The sequence below is a fragment of the Hydra vulgaris genome, chromosome 10 (genome assembly GCF_038396675.1).
Source record: "Hydra vulgaris chromosome 10, alternate assembly HydraT2T_AEP".
Taxonomy (NCBI): domain Eukaryota; kingdom Metazoa; phylum Cnidaria; class Hydrozoa; order Anthoathecata; family Hydridae; genus Hydra; species Hydra vulgaris.
In genome coordinates, this window is record NC_088929.1 from 23,518,673 (window position 1) to 23,534,283 (window position 15,611).

A 15,611-nucleotide genomic window follows, 5' to 3' on the forward strand; every position below is an offset into this window, starting at 1 on the left:
AAAAACCTGACAAAAATAGTGACAAAGGCATGCCTGATAAGGGCAAACGTTACCCAGACAAAGACACGACTGCAAATTCCTAAACTTGAAGCAACAAGTGCATAATCTCTTGCTAAGGCTCAGGAACAACATAGTTAAATTGGGGTTCAGGAAGGGAGGACATCAAGACAGGATCAGCGTATACTTCAAGATCGGTTCGATATGCTTTATAGCAGCGTTTATTTCAGTTTGTCCTACAGCAACAAGGGCCTCACCAGACCTAATCTTATTCAAGTTGGTACTGGAAGTGAGTTTAATAGGTCTGCTACAAAACTTCTTGAAAAAAATAAAGTTCAGACTAGGCGAGCTGCAGCTGGGAACCATCTAGAACAGTCCATCGTCGAACGCTATAATAGTACATTAGCCAAAAAACTTTTTGGTTGCCAGTATGCTCAGGAGTTGCAAATGACTGAAAGATCAGTCGCATGGATAAAAATTTTACCTAGTGCTGTAAAATCAATTAACAGCCAAACTACACGCTTTCTAGGGAAAAAAACAATAGATGCAATCAAAATGGAAAAAACAATTTTACCCCCACCGGTACCTGCTGCAAGAACAGAAAATTAATTTTAAACGCATCTGAAGCATATTTCTAATGCGTGTCAAACACGAAAAAAACACCAAAACGAGTATGCAATACGCATCCTACTGAGTATGAAACTCGTATTTGAAACTCTTGAAAATACGCATAAAACACTGTAATTAGATTTTATTCAATACGGTGTTTTCTTGGTATTAAATGCGCATTTAAAACTTTTCAGAATACGTGTTATTCACGAATGTATATAAGCCATTTTACCGAGTAGACCACGTACCAGAAATACATTTTAGACGCGTAGATTATTGGACACATAATACGCGTCTGAAACGTGTTTTTATTACATGTATATACAAACGCGCACACGCATTGGTTTTAAAAATAATAACAAAAAACTAATACTTAAAAATTTCATTAAATTAACTTGTGCAGTGTTCAATATGCACATCTATATTATCATTTTTATAATATAATAAAAATGCATGTTAGCTTCATTTTATAATAACAAAATTGCACCAAAATTAGTTAACTAATTTATACTAGTAGAGGATTTATTTACCTTGTATTATATAAATGTATTATTTCTTACAATTTCTTACAATTACTGTTTATACAACTAAAAATACACTATACAACATCATATTTAAAAATTACATTATCAGGTAAACAATTGAAACCCAATTTATTGTAAGGTTTGACTGCGTTCGGTGGTGCATCATAAAGAAGGACGATTTCGAAGAAAATCTTCTGATGTTTTTCGATAGTTCTTCCAAGTTTAAGAAAACTATATCAAAAACAAAGAAATTAATTTAACCAAAGGAAAGGTTCTTACTTAAACATGAATGCATGCAGCCAGTTTATAGACACATACTACATCCCAGGGATTCGGAGTCCCAAAAAGGACTCCGGATTTGAAAGTTACAAAAAAATTACTTTATCTTAGTTTTTGGTATCAAGGAGTTCTAAAAATATAAATAAGTTTCTGAACTACTAATAGGAAAAAAATTTAGACTTTTAGATTAGAGGAACAATCACTTTTTGAACCCGGAGTCCTTAGGTATAATGGCGGCAAGGACTCCGGGACTCCAGGACTCCGGGCTTAAAAACAATAAGTTTCAAGTCATTAAATATCATGAACTTTTTTTATAGCAGATCATAAGTCAACAATCATGTTTAGAGCTTCTGGACACTACAGACTTGGAAAAAGTAGAGATATAAAGCCGGAGTCCTTTTGGGACTCCGCATCCCTGGATGGATTTTTGTGGATGTAGTACATCCACAAAAATATTAAAAGTTTCAATTGAGTTAATTTTACCTTTCTGATTTCTTTTTGCCTTCATCCTCCAACTAAAAATCTATATGTAAAATAATTTTTTAAACTTAAAATTTGGTAAAAAACCAGCATTAAATATCTTCAAAAATATTTTATTAAAATATCTATTTCATTAAAATATTTCCAAAAATATATTAAAGAAATTATGAAATAAAAGTAATCTAATTAGTAAATAATAATTATTGCATGAAATTTAAAATTTGTTGATGAATATAAATTTAGATAAAAATAGTGAATTAATTATTTTTTAGACTCGTTGCTCCCACGTTAAGAGCTGGGTGGGCCCAATAAAATCCAGACAATTTTAAAATTTAATGAACATAACTTTGAAATTCATGAATACGAAATAAAACATAGAAAAAAACACCAAAACAAATTTATTTGTGGATAACACAATTATTGTGCTATCCTAATAACACAATAATGTAGAACAAACATAATCTTCATAAAATGATCCGATCGTATTTCTTGTTTAAACATGGAAAACATTAATGTGTAGCCAGTTACACATTGCAAGTTAAGATATTAGTAAACATTTTTTCATACTGTTTTATATATATATACTATTTATACCTACTGATAAATATTATTTTTACAAAATATATTTTATTAATTATAAAATTAAAATTTTTTTTTTTAATGTAAAGTGACAAATAAGTAAAAAATTTTATAACATTTACATTTTAACATACAAGATAAAGTCTTAAAAAATAGTTTTTCTTTTAATCAAGTAATAATTTTTTTTTTCTTTTTAAATGGCCAATTTTCTGCGAATTAGTCACAAAGTAAAATAAAAATATGAGAAACTTATACTTATCTTTTACTTCATTTATAAAAATTTACACAAATAGTCCTTAGTGTGTTAGGTTAATATTTAGTTAGAGATTTTAAAGTTAATTAATTATTTTAGGTTTTAAGACTTTTTGAAAATCAAAAATGTCAATTTTTACAAGAAAAAAAAAGATACCGCAATAAATATTTATTAACTTTCAAAATCTCGCTAAAAAAAAAGATATTAATGCAAGTATCAATTTCAAATGTAAAACTGTGTCTATAGAAGAGGTAACATAGTGGTTTATCGAGCATTTTTTTGTTGACTTATTTATTATGATTTAAATAATATGAAGAATGCGTAAAAATACATATATTCTTAAAAAGACATTTATTCTTCCATGAACAGAAAATAAATTTAGATTTATTACATGTTAACACATTGAAACATTCAATTTTTGACCAAGCCATGAACCTTAGTTACTTAAATGCATGCTGTAGTGTAGACTGAACTAAACGTTAAAATATTCCAGTCTACACAAAATTTAGTTTTCATTGTCACGCAAACAATTCTCGCTGAAAGATTGGTTTTGGTTTTAGAATCAGTATCACTGAATTCAACATCACCAGAAAAACCAACCATATTTGATACTCTATTTTGATTGTCACTTGAATATATATTCACTGACAAAAGATCCTCAGATAACAGTTCATCTAATGAACTTGAAAACATATCAGGGCAAACAATACTAGAGATATAATTATTATCACATAAAATATATGTGATAATAGATATATCTCTAGTACTGGAGATATATCTATTATTTCATATATTATATGGGATAATAATTATATCTCTAGTATATAATTCGATCTAGTTCGATCCCCACCACGTCCCTGGTAGTACCGCGCTCAACTTGTTTCTCCGCGCAGCGGCCTTGTTCGTCGAGGTTCGTATTTCGGAGTTATAGAGAGAGTTATAGAAATATATATCATATATATGTAATGAAGGTATATCTACATATATATACCTCTATTACAGTTTGCACTGATATGTTGGTAATGTAACAATACTTTAGCAGAACAATAAATAATGTTCGGCTAAAGCATTATCTTTTAATAAGCCTTTCCTTTGTATTTGTCATAACCATCAACACCATCATCGTAAACATTGCCGTCAGCCGCAGAATCAGTAATTTTACACTTAGTTCAGTTGCATAGATCTAAACACTTTAAAGTCGATTTTATGTGCGAGCAGCATTTCACAACCAATTGTATTAATACACTTTACGAATTTCAATACACTTTCTAGCGGGTTAGCGCAAGATTCATAAACCATTCAACGATTCCTGTTTCACTTATTAACCCAATTTACGCATGTGGTTAATTGCATTTCGTTCATTATTTCTTTGCTCAGCAGCTTAGCGAAGTAATCATGCATCTTTTGTTTCTGTCTGACTTAGATCTTGTACTGACCATTATTGTAGCATATTAAAGAAGATTTTTATTATTTAGTTTAAAACAATATGTTATTAATGCATAATAATAAACAAACTATGTAGCTAAATTTATTTACCACCCATATTCCAAGTTACTACTTTTTATTTTAACTACCTAATAATTCTTATTCCACCACTTCACATGGTAGCACAAAATATTCAAAACTAAACTTATTTTTATCAAATTTTCTCTTCACTATAGAAACACTATATTTACATAAAACAAACTTTTTTAAAAAAAAAGGAGCTTAGTGACATTTTATGGCTTTTTAAAATATAACTAAAACATTACCCTGCTGACAATGATATAGGTATCGTTTGGGTTGTTAACTGGAACCCATATGCGATGCTTTCTGGGATGCCGTCTAATTTTGACAGTGGTTTCTATCTTATGCTCATACGGGTTAGCCTGTTTGGAATTCTGTATGGGTCCCTATGAAATACCGTGCTTTAAAACTGTAAGGATCTTATATAGATTTGCAACTAGAAACTATATTAGAAACTCTCCTGAAACTCGTTGGATTAACAAATCAGTAGTCAAACTAACCCCAAATTATAACCTAATGAATAACTTAATATCACTTTTAATATATAAATTGTAATTTTTGTTTAAGTATCGTTTTGTAAATTTTGAAAAATTTCAACTTCTAATAGCTGATAAAATTTCGGTATTGAAAAATATTTGAAAAGAAAACATTTAAAATGTTTCTTTTTCATATATATGCGGTAGAGGTGTAGTGGTTGAGCGCTCGCTTTATAAGCGACAAGACGCCTTCTAAAAAAAGCTTAGGGTTATCTTTATCTAGAGATCTTTAAGAAAAGCAGCTTCAATAACCTGTTGGCGTTCGTAGAATTTGACAAATACTAAATAAATCTTTAAACATAGTTTTTACTATACGCGTAAGAGGACCTTCGTTGACAAAAAAAAAAACACAATGGATTGATGAAAAATGTATTGCATGGGCACAAGAAAAAAAGTCATGGATTAAAGCATGGAACAATGTTACCTTTTCAGACTCAAATCTCATCGAAAATCCTTCGCGAATCGCGATTAAACATGTTTATGCCAATGGTAAACAATTTCAGGTGAAAAAAGTTCTGAAATTGCAGATTTTTTTTAAGATTAGAATGACAATAAATATTGTTTTGTAATTCATCTTTACTAGTTTCTCGTCCTAGTATGATACCAAAAACAAAAAGGCAACTGCCATAGCACAATGTCAAACTTCATTCTTTTATATTAATTTAAACACCTAATAGTTTTATACTTTTATACCAAAACTTAATAATACATCTCTATCTCTCTATCTAAATAACTCTATCTCTCTATAAAAATACAACTCTATCTAAATTTAAATTAAAAAAGCTATTCTGCAAAAACGCTCATAGATACAATTTTTTCGCAAATCGTTTAGTCCACACGTGGAATAGTCTGCCGAATGATATAATAGAAGCGTCTGGTTTATTTTTGAATAGAGTCAATAAATCTAATTCAAAAATAAACCAGACAATTCAGAGATTTACAAAAAGTTTTTATTAAAGCAAAAATTAAAAACAATAGTATAACAGTAAACACCTATTTAGTCAAAAGGTGATACAGTACAATATCTACTGTTATTGCACTCTACAACTGTTTTAAAAACAGCTGTCCTGGGACAGCTATTTATTATTATCCAGTAAAATCAATTGCAATCAAAATCTTTATCAGAAAGAGATATTCGTTCAATGTTTTGCTTAAAAACAAAATAGTAAGTTTCGATAAAAAGTGTCTTGAAACTTGATTTTTTAATGACAAGTTTTGTTAATAAAGAATCATTTTATTCCACAAATTAGTTCTTATTCTCAGGTTGGTATTTCTTTAATTAATTGGTGTTTTTTTTTTGGGTAATTAAAAGTGCTCTTATTATCAAGTGGTTTGGTATAATATGAACTTTCGCTACATTTTTAAAATCTCTGTGTTTTATAAAAAAATTTCGTCCAAAATTTAAATGGATCGCAAGTAGTGATCCTTAAAATTGTTTATTTACAAAAATGTTGGATCCAGCATAATTTTTTTGCAAATATTCCAATTTTTTTTAAAGGTGCTCAAAATACTATAATATTTGTTTCGTTTTAAGCTTTTTCAAATTCTTTCATATTTTTTGTTTACATTATATGTGGTAAATAGTTTATCAGAATTTTTGTCGACGTTTTTTTCAGATATTGACAAACTAGGTAAATCGTACAAAAACAAAATAAAATAGCTCAAAAGCGCTCTCAATCAATGATTTTTATTTCTGAACTGAAAGGAAGTTGACAATTTTTTTTTTCTTTATTTATGCATTTTTTATATTTCTTCATGGTAAAACTACTTGAAATATTTTAATTAACCAAATTTCGTCTTTCTTTGGATTTATTTATGATATTTTTACTTCAGAACATGCAATCCACCATTAATGATTAATTTGCAAAGTTCAGTGTAAATATCTGTTCGCAATCAAAAGATATCTTGGAACAAAAAACTTGCATAATTAGGGTATTACCCTAATTATTTTAAGCATAAGCATTTTATTTATTTTTTTTGTTTAATAATTATGTTTATGTCATTATAAATCTAAAAGACATTATTAAGAACAAACATTTTATAAAATAATTTTTTCAGGTATTTATCACCTTAAGTTTTTGCACTGATGCAGGTTCCATAATGAAAAAAAAATGAAAAAAATTAAAATAATGAAAATTGGGGGAAAAAAAACGAAATTGATGCTAGTATTTTGTGTATTTTAGAATAGGACACCGAATTTTCAAAACTTGTTACATTAAATTTAAATTTGTTTTTTATTTTTCAAATAAAGACTTTTTTTTTTTAAATTGAATAAAAAAATCCGATTATTAATTACTATTATTTTCATTCTGAAAAATAAATATATTTTTACAAGGCTCTACTTTTCACTTGACAAAAAAAGTTCCATTCACTTGATAATATACATATATATATATACAAAAATTCGATATTGTACTTAAATAACTAATATTTTTTCTCAAATATAACGAGAAGCGTAAAATAAATATTAAAAGCGGTTTCCGTTATTTCGCACCGGTTGCGCAAAAAGCTCATAAAAAAATTAATTTATGTAAACCGGTTGTTACAAAACAATACAGCAAACTGAAGTGAATAAAGGACTGAAAAATTTCACATGATTAGAAAATTTATAATTAAATCCCGTCACTATCAACAAATAAAGTTGATTACATTTTATATTTAAAATTATGAACAATATAAAATAGAAAAATAGATTAAAAATCTTATAGGAAATATTGCTTTTAAAATGTTTTCAATGAAAATTCTAAAATAAATTTTTGAAAATGAAGTTATTTAAACAACGCATAAAACTTTCAAAAATAGTTTAGTCAATAAGTAAAAAAGATGAAAAAACATAAGTATAATTTGGAGTTAAGATTTCACACGACCATTTTTAAATTCATCGTCGTCAGTAAATATAATTTCCTCTTCTTCTGCATCAAAATCTGATATTTCTGAATCCTCTACAAATAGGTTATTTTTGGTTGGACGAACATCCTGAAGATAATTATGATCTAAATGATCCCGAAGTGGTTTAAATCCTCCTTTCTCATTTTTTATTTTTGTTTGGTAAATTCGAACAGTAATAAAAACAAGTAATAAGAAAACAAAAATACAAGAACTTGTGAGAGCTACAAACACGACTGAGGTAAGACGCATTTTGTAAGAACTGGATCCTGCCTTTTCAAGAGCCAGGTTTACTACAGCAAAATGTTTTGAGTTGTTTAATTCTACATTTATAACTTTAGTTTCATAACCGTCTGCTGTAGCAATAAGCTTATATGTACCGGGAACAAGAATACGCCAAAAATCTCCAAATTCTGAAGTTGAGGTGTTGTATTCTCTCCCATCTACTTTAATTTTTACCCCTGGTATACCCTTATTTGAAATACTATCATAAACAAAACCTTTTATACCAGTGTGTGCCTAAAAAAGAAATTTATTAAATTTTTAAAATATTAATAAGAAGATTTAAAAAAATATATTTACTTTCAATGTTTTTATAAAAGATAATTTCTTTTTAAAACAAATTTGTAGAAAAATCACAGTGGAAAAAAAAAAAATTCTTTAATTTAAAAAAATTTGAACAAAATAAACAAAAAACTAAATTCAACCAGAGTTGTTAACAAGGCCAAAAATAGCAAGGCCAATGCCACATGTTCCAAGAACAACGCCAAAAGTTTCAAGGCCGGAGACAAGGCCAAGAGTTTTAGGATCAGGCTAAGGCTAAGAGTTTCAAGCCCAAGGCATACTCAAACATTTTCAAACGTAAGGCTAAAAAAAGTTTTTCAAAGATTTTTTTTAGCCTAACGTTAAGGTCAATTCCTAACAAAACTCCAGGTAGCAAGTTCTGTTACAATAAAACCACAAGTTATGAAATTATACCAAGGTTATGCGCAGAATTCAACAAACTCAATATGAAAATAATTTGGATATAATATGAAAGCCAAAAACAAAAATACATAAAAATAAAAAAATAAAACTTCTAACTCTTTATTTTTATTTATTTTTGTGCTTAATGTTAACAACTAATATTAACATCTTTAAATTAAAAGTATGTTCATCAGCGTTAACTATAAGTCATAACCATTAACTATCACAATATAGCCTATAAATCTTTGTTACATTTAAGAGACATCAAAGTTTCAAGCAACGAATCAGAGCTCTATGAGGGTGCATTATCAATCCACTCTGAAAAAAGATATGCTTGACAGGAGCTGATGTTTCAGGGACACGGAAAAATTTTCAAATTTCTCTTTTTGATTAAATTCTAGTGATTTATTCATTCAAGATAGTTTGTAAAAATTATTTTGTAAAACATGATTTTTTTTATGATTTGCAAAAAAGTTTTTTTTGGAACAGCTTTTAAATCTGAGGTGTAACACAATTTTTAGTAGGTGTCAAAGTGGTTTCTGGTGTTGTTCTTTAGCGAATTTTTGATAGTTTAGTGACTTAACTATCAAAGAAGCATAATTAATATATTGCTTATTGGTTCAAAGTTGGATTTTTATAAATAAATTATAAAAAAACTATTAAAAATACTTTACTAACAACTTTTTTGAACAATCCTTTTTAAATTTTGAAATGTGTTAACTTATAAAAACGTTAAAATAAATCATTTGATTTATTATATGGATGTATTAAATTCCCATTAACCAATAATGTCATTGATTGTTGTTTTGAAATGGCTAGTCAAAAATTGCAATTTAAACCGTGACATAAAACAAAAAATTAAGTTCTGAAGCTTTAAGTAAACAAAAATAACTCTTGTAAACAAAATTAATTGTAATACAATTTTTATAATGCAAACACAAAAACAAATTCTGAAATTCTTAACTCAATTAATCTCTTTAAAATCAAAATAAACAACAAAACTGATTCAATAAAACTTTGTCTGAACTGTAACTAATTTGTCTTCTAACTTGACTCTTGAATCCTAAAGTGTTTTTCACCAGAACTCTCTTCAATCCTCTCTTAACTTTTTAATGAATCTTGTTTTCATGCTGGAAAATTTTATCTGTGGTTCCTTAACTCTCCTTTAAACCTTAACTCTCATTCAATCAGAATTCTTTCTGCTATTAGCAAGGTCTTTTATCAACTATTTTCTAACATCCCATCTTGAGTCAAACAACTTACTGTCAGACAATCAATACATCTATCTTGCTCTACGGCTGCTAACTGCTGTGACTGAAAGATTTTATAGTGCATTAGATGGAGGTGGCGGGGCTAGGGCTATCGCTCTTGACATATCAAAAGCTTGCAATAATGTTTGGCAAGCTGGACTTTTCCATAAGCTTGCCTTATATAGAGTATCTGGGAAAGTTTTTGAGATTATCAAATCATTTTTTTCTAACCGCTTTATCAAAGTCATCCTCAAAAGCCAATCTTCTTTAATTCCATTAATGGGTAACTGGGGTATCTCAAGGTTCTATCCTTGGTCCTGTTTTGTTTCTTATCTACATTAATGGTCTTCCTGACAACCTTACATCTAAAGTGGCTCTATTCACTGATGACTCAACTTTATACTCCTGTATTGACAAAAAGTCTTTTTTCGATTGCTTAGAACAGGCAGCCAATCTTGAATTCGATCTCACTTCTGTAACAGATTGGGTCTTGCAGTAGCATGTGAATTTCCAACAAAACTCAGTTAAATACTGCAAACAACTTCACAGTTGACAATTTGTAACTATACTTATGAACGGTAATCATAATGGTAAATTTAATTGATTTAATACTGTATTATCATTTACTACTGACCTCTCATGGAAACCATATATACAATCGGTTGCTAAGTTAGTACCTGCTATGGTTGCTTCTCTTTAATGTGCTTGCTATTTTTTACTCATTATTCCATCCTCTAACTCTACAAATCCCTTCTTCACTCCTGTCGGAATACTGTTGTCATATTTGAGCTGGTTCTACAAATGATGCTCTTTTTCTTCTATGCAAGGTCCTAAAACGCATTGTAAATGTGGATGAACCAGCTCTGCTTGAGACTCTCTCCCATCTTCTTAAGATTGTATCTCTTTCTCTTTTCTACAAATATGATTCAAAAAAACATTCAAGTTCACTATATAAAAGCAACACCCAAGCAAATGCCCAAGTAAAACCAAATGTGGGACACAATAGAAAAGTTATAGATATCATTTTTAATTGTTTTATAAATAGAGCTTATAAAACCTGCAGTATACATTTAAACATTGAGATTAATTTTCTAATTGAGCTTGTAGCATTTAACATTTATAACTCAATTCAATGATCATTTAATTGAAGATTGAAACAAACTCTGCAAAAAATATGTCATTGAACAACACTTTTATCTGAACAAAAAAAATTATTTCATTACCATGGATACAATGTATAAAAAAAGCTGTAAATATATATCAATAAGGCTGTTATTTAAGGTAGTCCTAGTTATTAACATTATTGACAAGCAGGTCTTATTAAAATCTTACCAATCTTTACCCAACCAGATGTCTATAAACTAACATGCAGTTGTTAAAATCTTTAAGGGGAGATGGGTTTTAAAATATTACAACAAGTTTAACAACACTAGAAATTGATTCCTGTTGAAAAACAAGATCATTCTGGTTGACCAAACCACAAAAATTTTGCTAAGAATGTATTAACTCAATTAAGTTAAATAATTTTAATCAGCAACAAGTAACACTGAGCAAAATAATAACAACATACACATAACAATATAACTTAGCAACAATAGTAAAAAAAATTTTGTTTTTCTGCTATTATTGCTAAGTTATAATTATTACTTTTCTATTTTCATTTTTATCAAAAGTTTAAAATAAACATTTCAATAAGCATTAATAAATAAAAAAATTTCAATCACCATAGCAATTAATTTGATTAAAGATTTTCTATGACTATTCCATAACCCTTCTAGTGCAGCTTGTGATGGTGCTTTACAACAGCCAGCATAAATTGCAAGCTCAAAACCTTTACCGTTTTTGTAACTATAATCCAACATTGGATGACTATGCCCATTCCACTCTGCCATATTTATTATACCATCATCGAACTGCTCATTAACATCAGGGCCAGGGCAAAAGGGTTGTCCATGCATCATTGTAGAATGTTCTTGAGAATAGCCTAAAAGCAATAAGATAAGAATACAACTTTTTTCTATAAAATTATATAAATTCAGTGCGGAAAATAAGAAATTGAAACACTAAAAGAAATCGTGAGATGCTACTAATAACAGTTACTTAAATTACATAAAACGAAAATTTAACTAAAAAGATATTTTCAAATAAATCCTTTGTCTGATTCCTTCATTAATAGAAAAAAAAAAGTGTTAACGCGCTATTGATAATTTTAAATTTATTTAAAAATAATTTATTCATTGCAATGATTTCGCAAATGGTGGAAAAAGCTACAAGAAAATTAAATGAATCGATTGAATTAAAAAAAGTTGGAAGAAAAAATGCTGTTAGTTATAACAATTTCAAATAAAATTTAGCAAATATAAAATTTAGCAAATATAAAATTTAGCAAATATAGCAAACTAAGAATTTCAATCTTTAAAGTTAACAACATTAAAGAAAATTAATTGCACATCTTATTTTTCTGCTCATTAAAATCATTTTAAAAACCATTAATGTTAATTAGTTAATGTTATTAACTCTTGTTCGCAACTATTCAAACTTAGTACTTAATATTAACAAGACAATCATTTTATGAAACACTACAATAAAAACTGCTGATGTTATTTAGCAATTAACAATAATGTTGTTAATAGCTGATTATCTCTCATGTGTAGCTTTTTAAACGGAATACTTTTAAGTATTAAAATATTAAGAAGACAATCGCTTTATGAAACACTACTATATAAATTACTTAAGTTACATAAAACAAGATTTTCACTAAATATGTATATTAAAAAAAAACCCTTTTATAGAAAAAAAAAGTGCAAATGCGCAATCAAATTTGTCTATATTTCATTCATTTATTGTTATTTGCAGCAAAAATTTGCAAGAAAATAAATAGATTTAGAGAAAAGAAAAACAAGTACAGTTGATGCAACAATAATTATATATTATTATTAAAATGATGTATTAAATATTTTTATTAAAATAATAATAAAATAAGAACTTCAATCATTTATGAAAAAATAATTTTTACCACCAGTAAAATGAAAGTCTAATTATTTAAATAAGTGAAACAAAAAAATTAATAGATGTTAAAAATAGTTATACTCAATATTTTCAACGAAGCAAATCAAAGTAGCATATAGCAAACAATAAAACTATTTTGAACGCATTTTCAAAACTTAAAATAGCAATATTAGTCATTTTGGGCAGTTGTTAACCGTTGACTGACCATTATTTTCCATGCTGCATAAATTACATAAATTATATCAAATTACATAAATGATAAATATTCTTTAATCTAAATCACCTTTGGAAAGAAACTTGAACACATCGTCATCCTGTGTAGGATTAGAATTAGTATCATAGCCTTGCTTAGAATAAGGATAACTAACAACCAACGATCCCCCATGCAAAGTAGAAGATAAAACAAAAGGAACCTTATTTAGCCAATTCATAATAGCTTTTGTTTCAGGCTGAAGCTTTTTATTAGAACCTAAAAAAAAAATTGAACAAAAATAAAAATTGAACTTTTATGTGATAAAAAATAAATAAATAAATAAATTACTAGAAAAATCTCTAGCTAAGTCAACATTGTTTGCATTATTTTTTCCTTTTTCAGATGTGCAACTATTTTCCAAAGCAATCTCAGCACCATCAGGATTTGCTAGTGGAAAAATATGAATCCGTGTACGATTAAGCAATGATGTTACAGAATGATCAACACCATATCTTTTAACTAAATGTTCTATAAGCATTATCAGAAGCTCACTACCAATAAATTCATTTCCATGAAGACCTGAAATAAAAAAAAATGTTTTAATCAAAAAATTGAATTCAAAATATATATTTTTTTGAGTTTTAGGTGCATCAGGAAGAACAAACGGCCTTATCACAGAGTATCATTGTGGAAGAGCATTAAACTAAGTAGTTCATGCCTAACTTCTTACCAATGATGTAAAAAATTTCTGGAACTCGCATTAAACCTGGATCACTTGCTTCTAAAGCAAGTGCTCTAACCACTGCGCCACAGCCGCAATTTAAATTTAGCATTTGTCTAAACTATTTAAAAAACTCATAAAACCTAATGAAAAACCTATTACACAGAGGTGAAATATTTTCCTCCAAATGTTTATCAACCTGGATTAAAAATTATTAAACAAAATTTTGGTTTTCTATTAGGAACTAGAATTTTATAGAGACTTAAGAAAATAATTTTTTAACTAAATATAGTTAAATAACTATTTTTCTTCACGCTTTTAATAAAAAAAAAAGAGAGAATTTTCAAATCTCTTGAAATTCTGGTTGTTTGAAACATTCCTTGGTTTTTGAATCCTTTCTCATATAAGACTATCATTCTTTTCTAAGAAATATATCATCCTTGATAGCTGATCAGACAGATTTTTAACTAAAACAAAACTCACTATTTACCACTAATAATAATGGCAGTACTATTGATTGCTATATATTGATATTCCTAATATTATATATTGATAAATGAATGGCAACAAATTAACAGGATTCTACTGTATATATACAATCCATTGCAATTATTTGACTTAATATTTGTAGAGCATTTTTTTTTTATTATTGATTGTTTTTTTAATTTTTAATTCTTTTAAATTTGTAGTATTAGAATTTTATAAAAGAGTTAAAACTCTACAAAAATAGACAGATCTTTAATTATTAACACAGTAGCTAAACAAGTAAGCTCTATAACAAATGAGCATTGTACACAAATTAAAACACTATCTTGTGTGACTTTTCATTCAGTGAAGCCTTTTACTGTAACTGTTTCTTTGTGCTCAAACATCATTTTTTACCCATCTAATTTTGTTCTTCAAGCACCGATGCTTTGGTACTTAAAAAATATTATTATTTAAAAATTATTGTCTTTAATTTGAGTTACTTCAATTCTTTCTATAATTTCCTAATTTTTACTGCATTACTGCATTGTATAAATATTCATTTGTTGAAATTTCATTCAAAAAGCCTAATTTAATGTTTTCATATGCATAAGGTGAACTTCAATTTTTTTTAGAATTCATTTAGCCTGGGTGTGCAGAATTTGTCCATTCATATCAGAATTATTCTTATAAAATATTAAGGCTTAAGCAAACTATCTTGAGGTGCCCCAAGACTTTTTAAACGGGTCCCTTATATAATTAAAAAAAAAAATTATGTTATGTTGGTTCTCATATGAAGCTGAAATATAGAAAAAATTTCAAAAATAATAGTCACTTTATAAAGAACAAATAAAAAAAATATTTATTAAAAATAAAACTTAAAAATAAGCATATATTTTATTTTTAGTAATAAAATCTCATTTTTATTGTAGTAAAATCAAAAGTTATAAAAAAAAAAATTTTTTTAAGAATATTAGGGACCCTTTAAATTTTCAAAGGTCTTGGGGCACCCCAAGATAGTTTCCTAAAGCATTAATATTTTTACAGAGTACTTCTAATATTAATAGACAACTTTTGCACACCCAGGCTAAGATTCACCGCACCCTAATAGGTATGTACATACATAAACATATATATGCTAAATAATATATGCATGCATATGTATGTATATATGTAAGCATACATATGCTAAATAACATTAGTAAATATGTATGCATATGAATGTGCATATCGTCACGATATGCACATTCATATGCATACATATTTACATAGTCATTCATGTCATTTTTTGGGGATTTTTCTTCTATTATGTGGCAAATCGCCTATGTCTTAAACCAATCAGAAAGTAGTTTATTTTT

The 15,611-nt window shown here is 27.7% G+C and overlaps 1 protein-coding gene and 1 long non-coding RNA gene across 3 annotated transcripts in view; both read right to left on the bottom strand.

Annotated features, from left to right (window-relative positions):
- Positions 1 to 979: 979 nt before the first annotated feature.
- Positions 980 to 1,992, bottom strand: LOC136085854 (uncharacterized). Its single transcript, XR_010641225.1, has 2 exons — positions 1,893 to 1,992; positions 980 to 1,361 (listed from the first exon to the last, which is right to left on the bottom strand). It is a non-coding gene; the product is annotated as an uncharacterized LOC136085854 (long non-coding RNA).
- A 5,059-nt stretch (positions 1,993 to 7,051) lies between these two features.
- LOC100213926 (carboxypeptidase D) overlaps positions 7,052 to 15,611 on the bottom strand; it is a 38,509-nt gene continuing 29,949 nt past the window's right edge. For both annotated transcript variants that reach the window (XM_065807547.1, XM_065807548.1), the window contains exons 6-9: positions 13,416 to 13,646; positions 13,158 to 13,343; positions 11,590 to 11,849; positions 7,052 to 8,168 (exon numbers count right to left, since the gene is read on the bottom strand). In XM_065807547.1, coding sequence (XP_065663619.1) covers positions 7,614 to 8,168; positions 11,590 to 11,849; positions 13,158 to 13,343; positions 13,416 to 13,646 — 1,232 coding nt within the window. In that variant the 3' untranslated portion in view covers positions 7,052 to 7,613. The remainder of the gene's footprint in view (positions 8,169 to 11,589; positions 11,850 to 13,157; positions 13,344 to 13,415; positions 13,647 to 15,611) is intronic.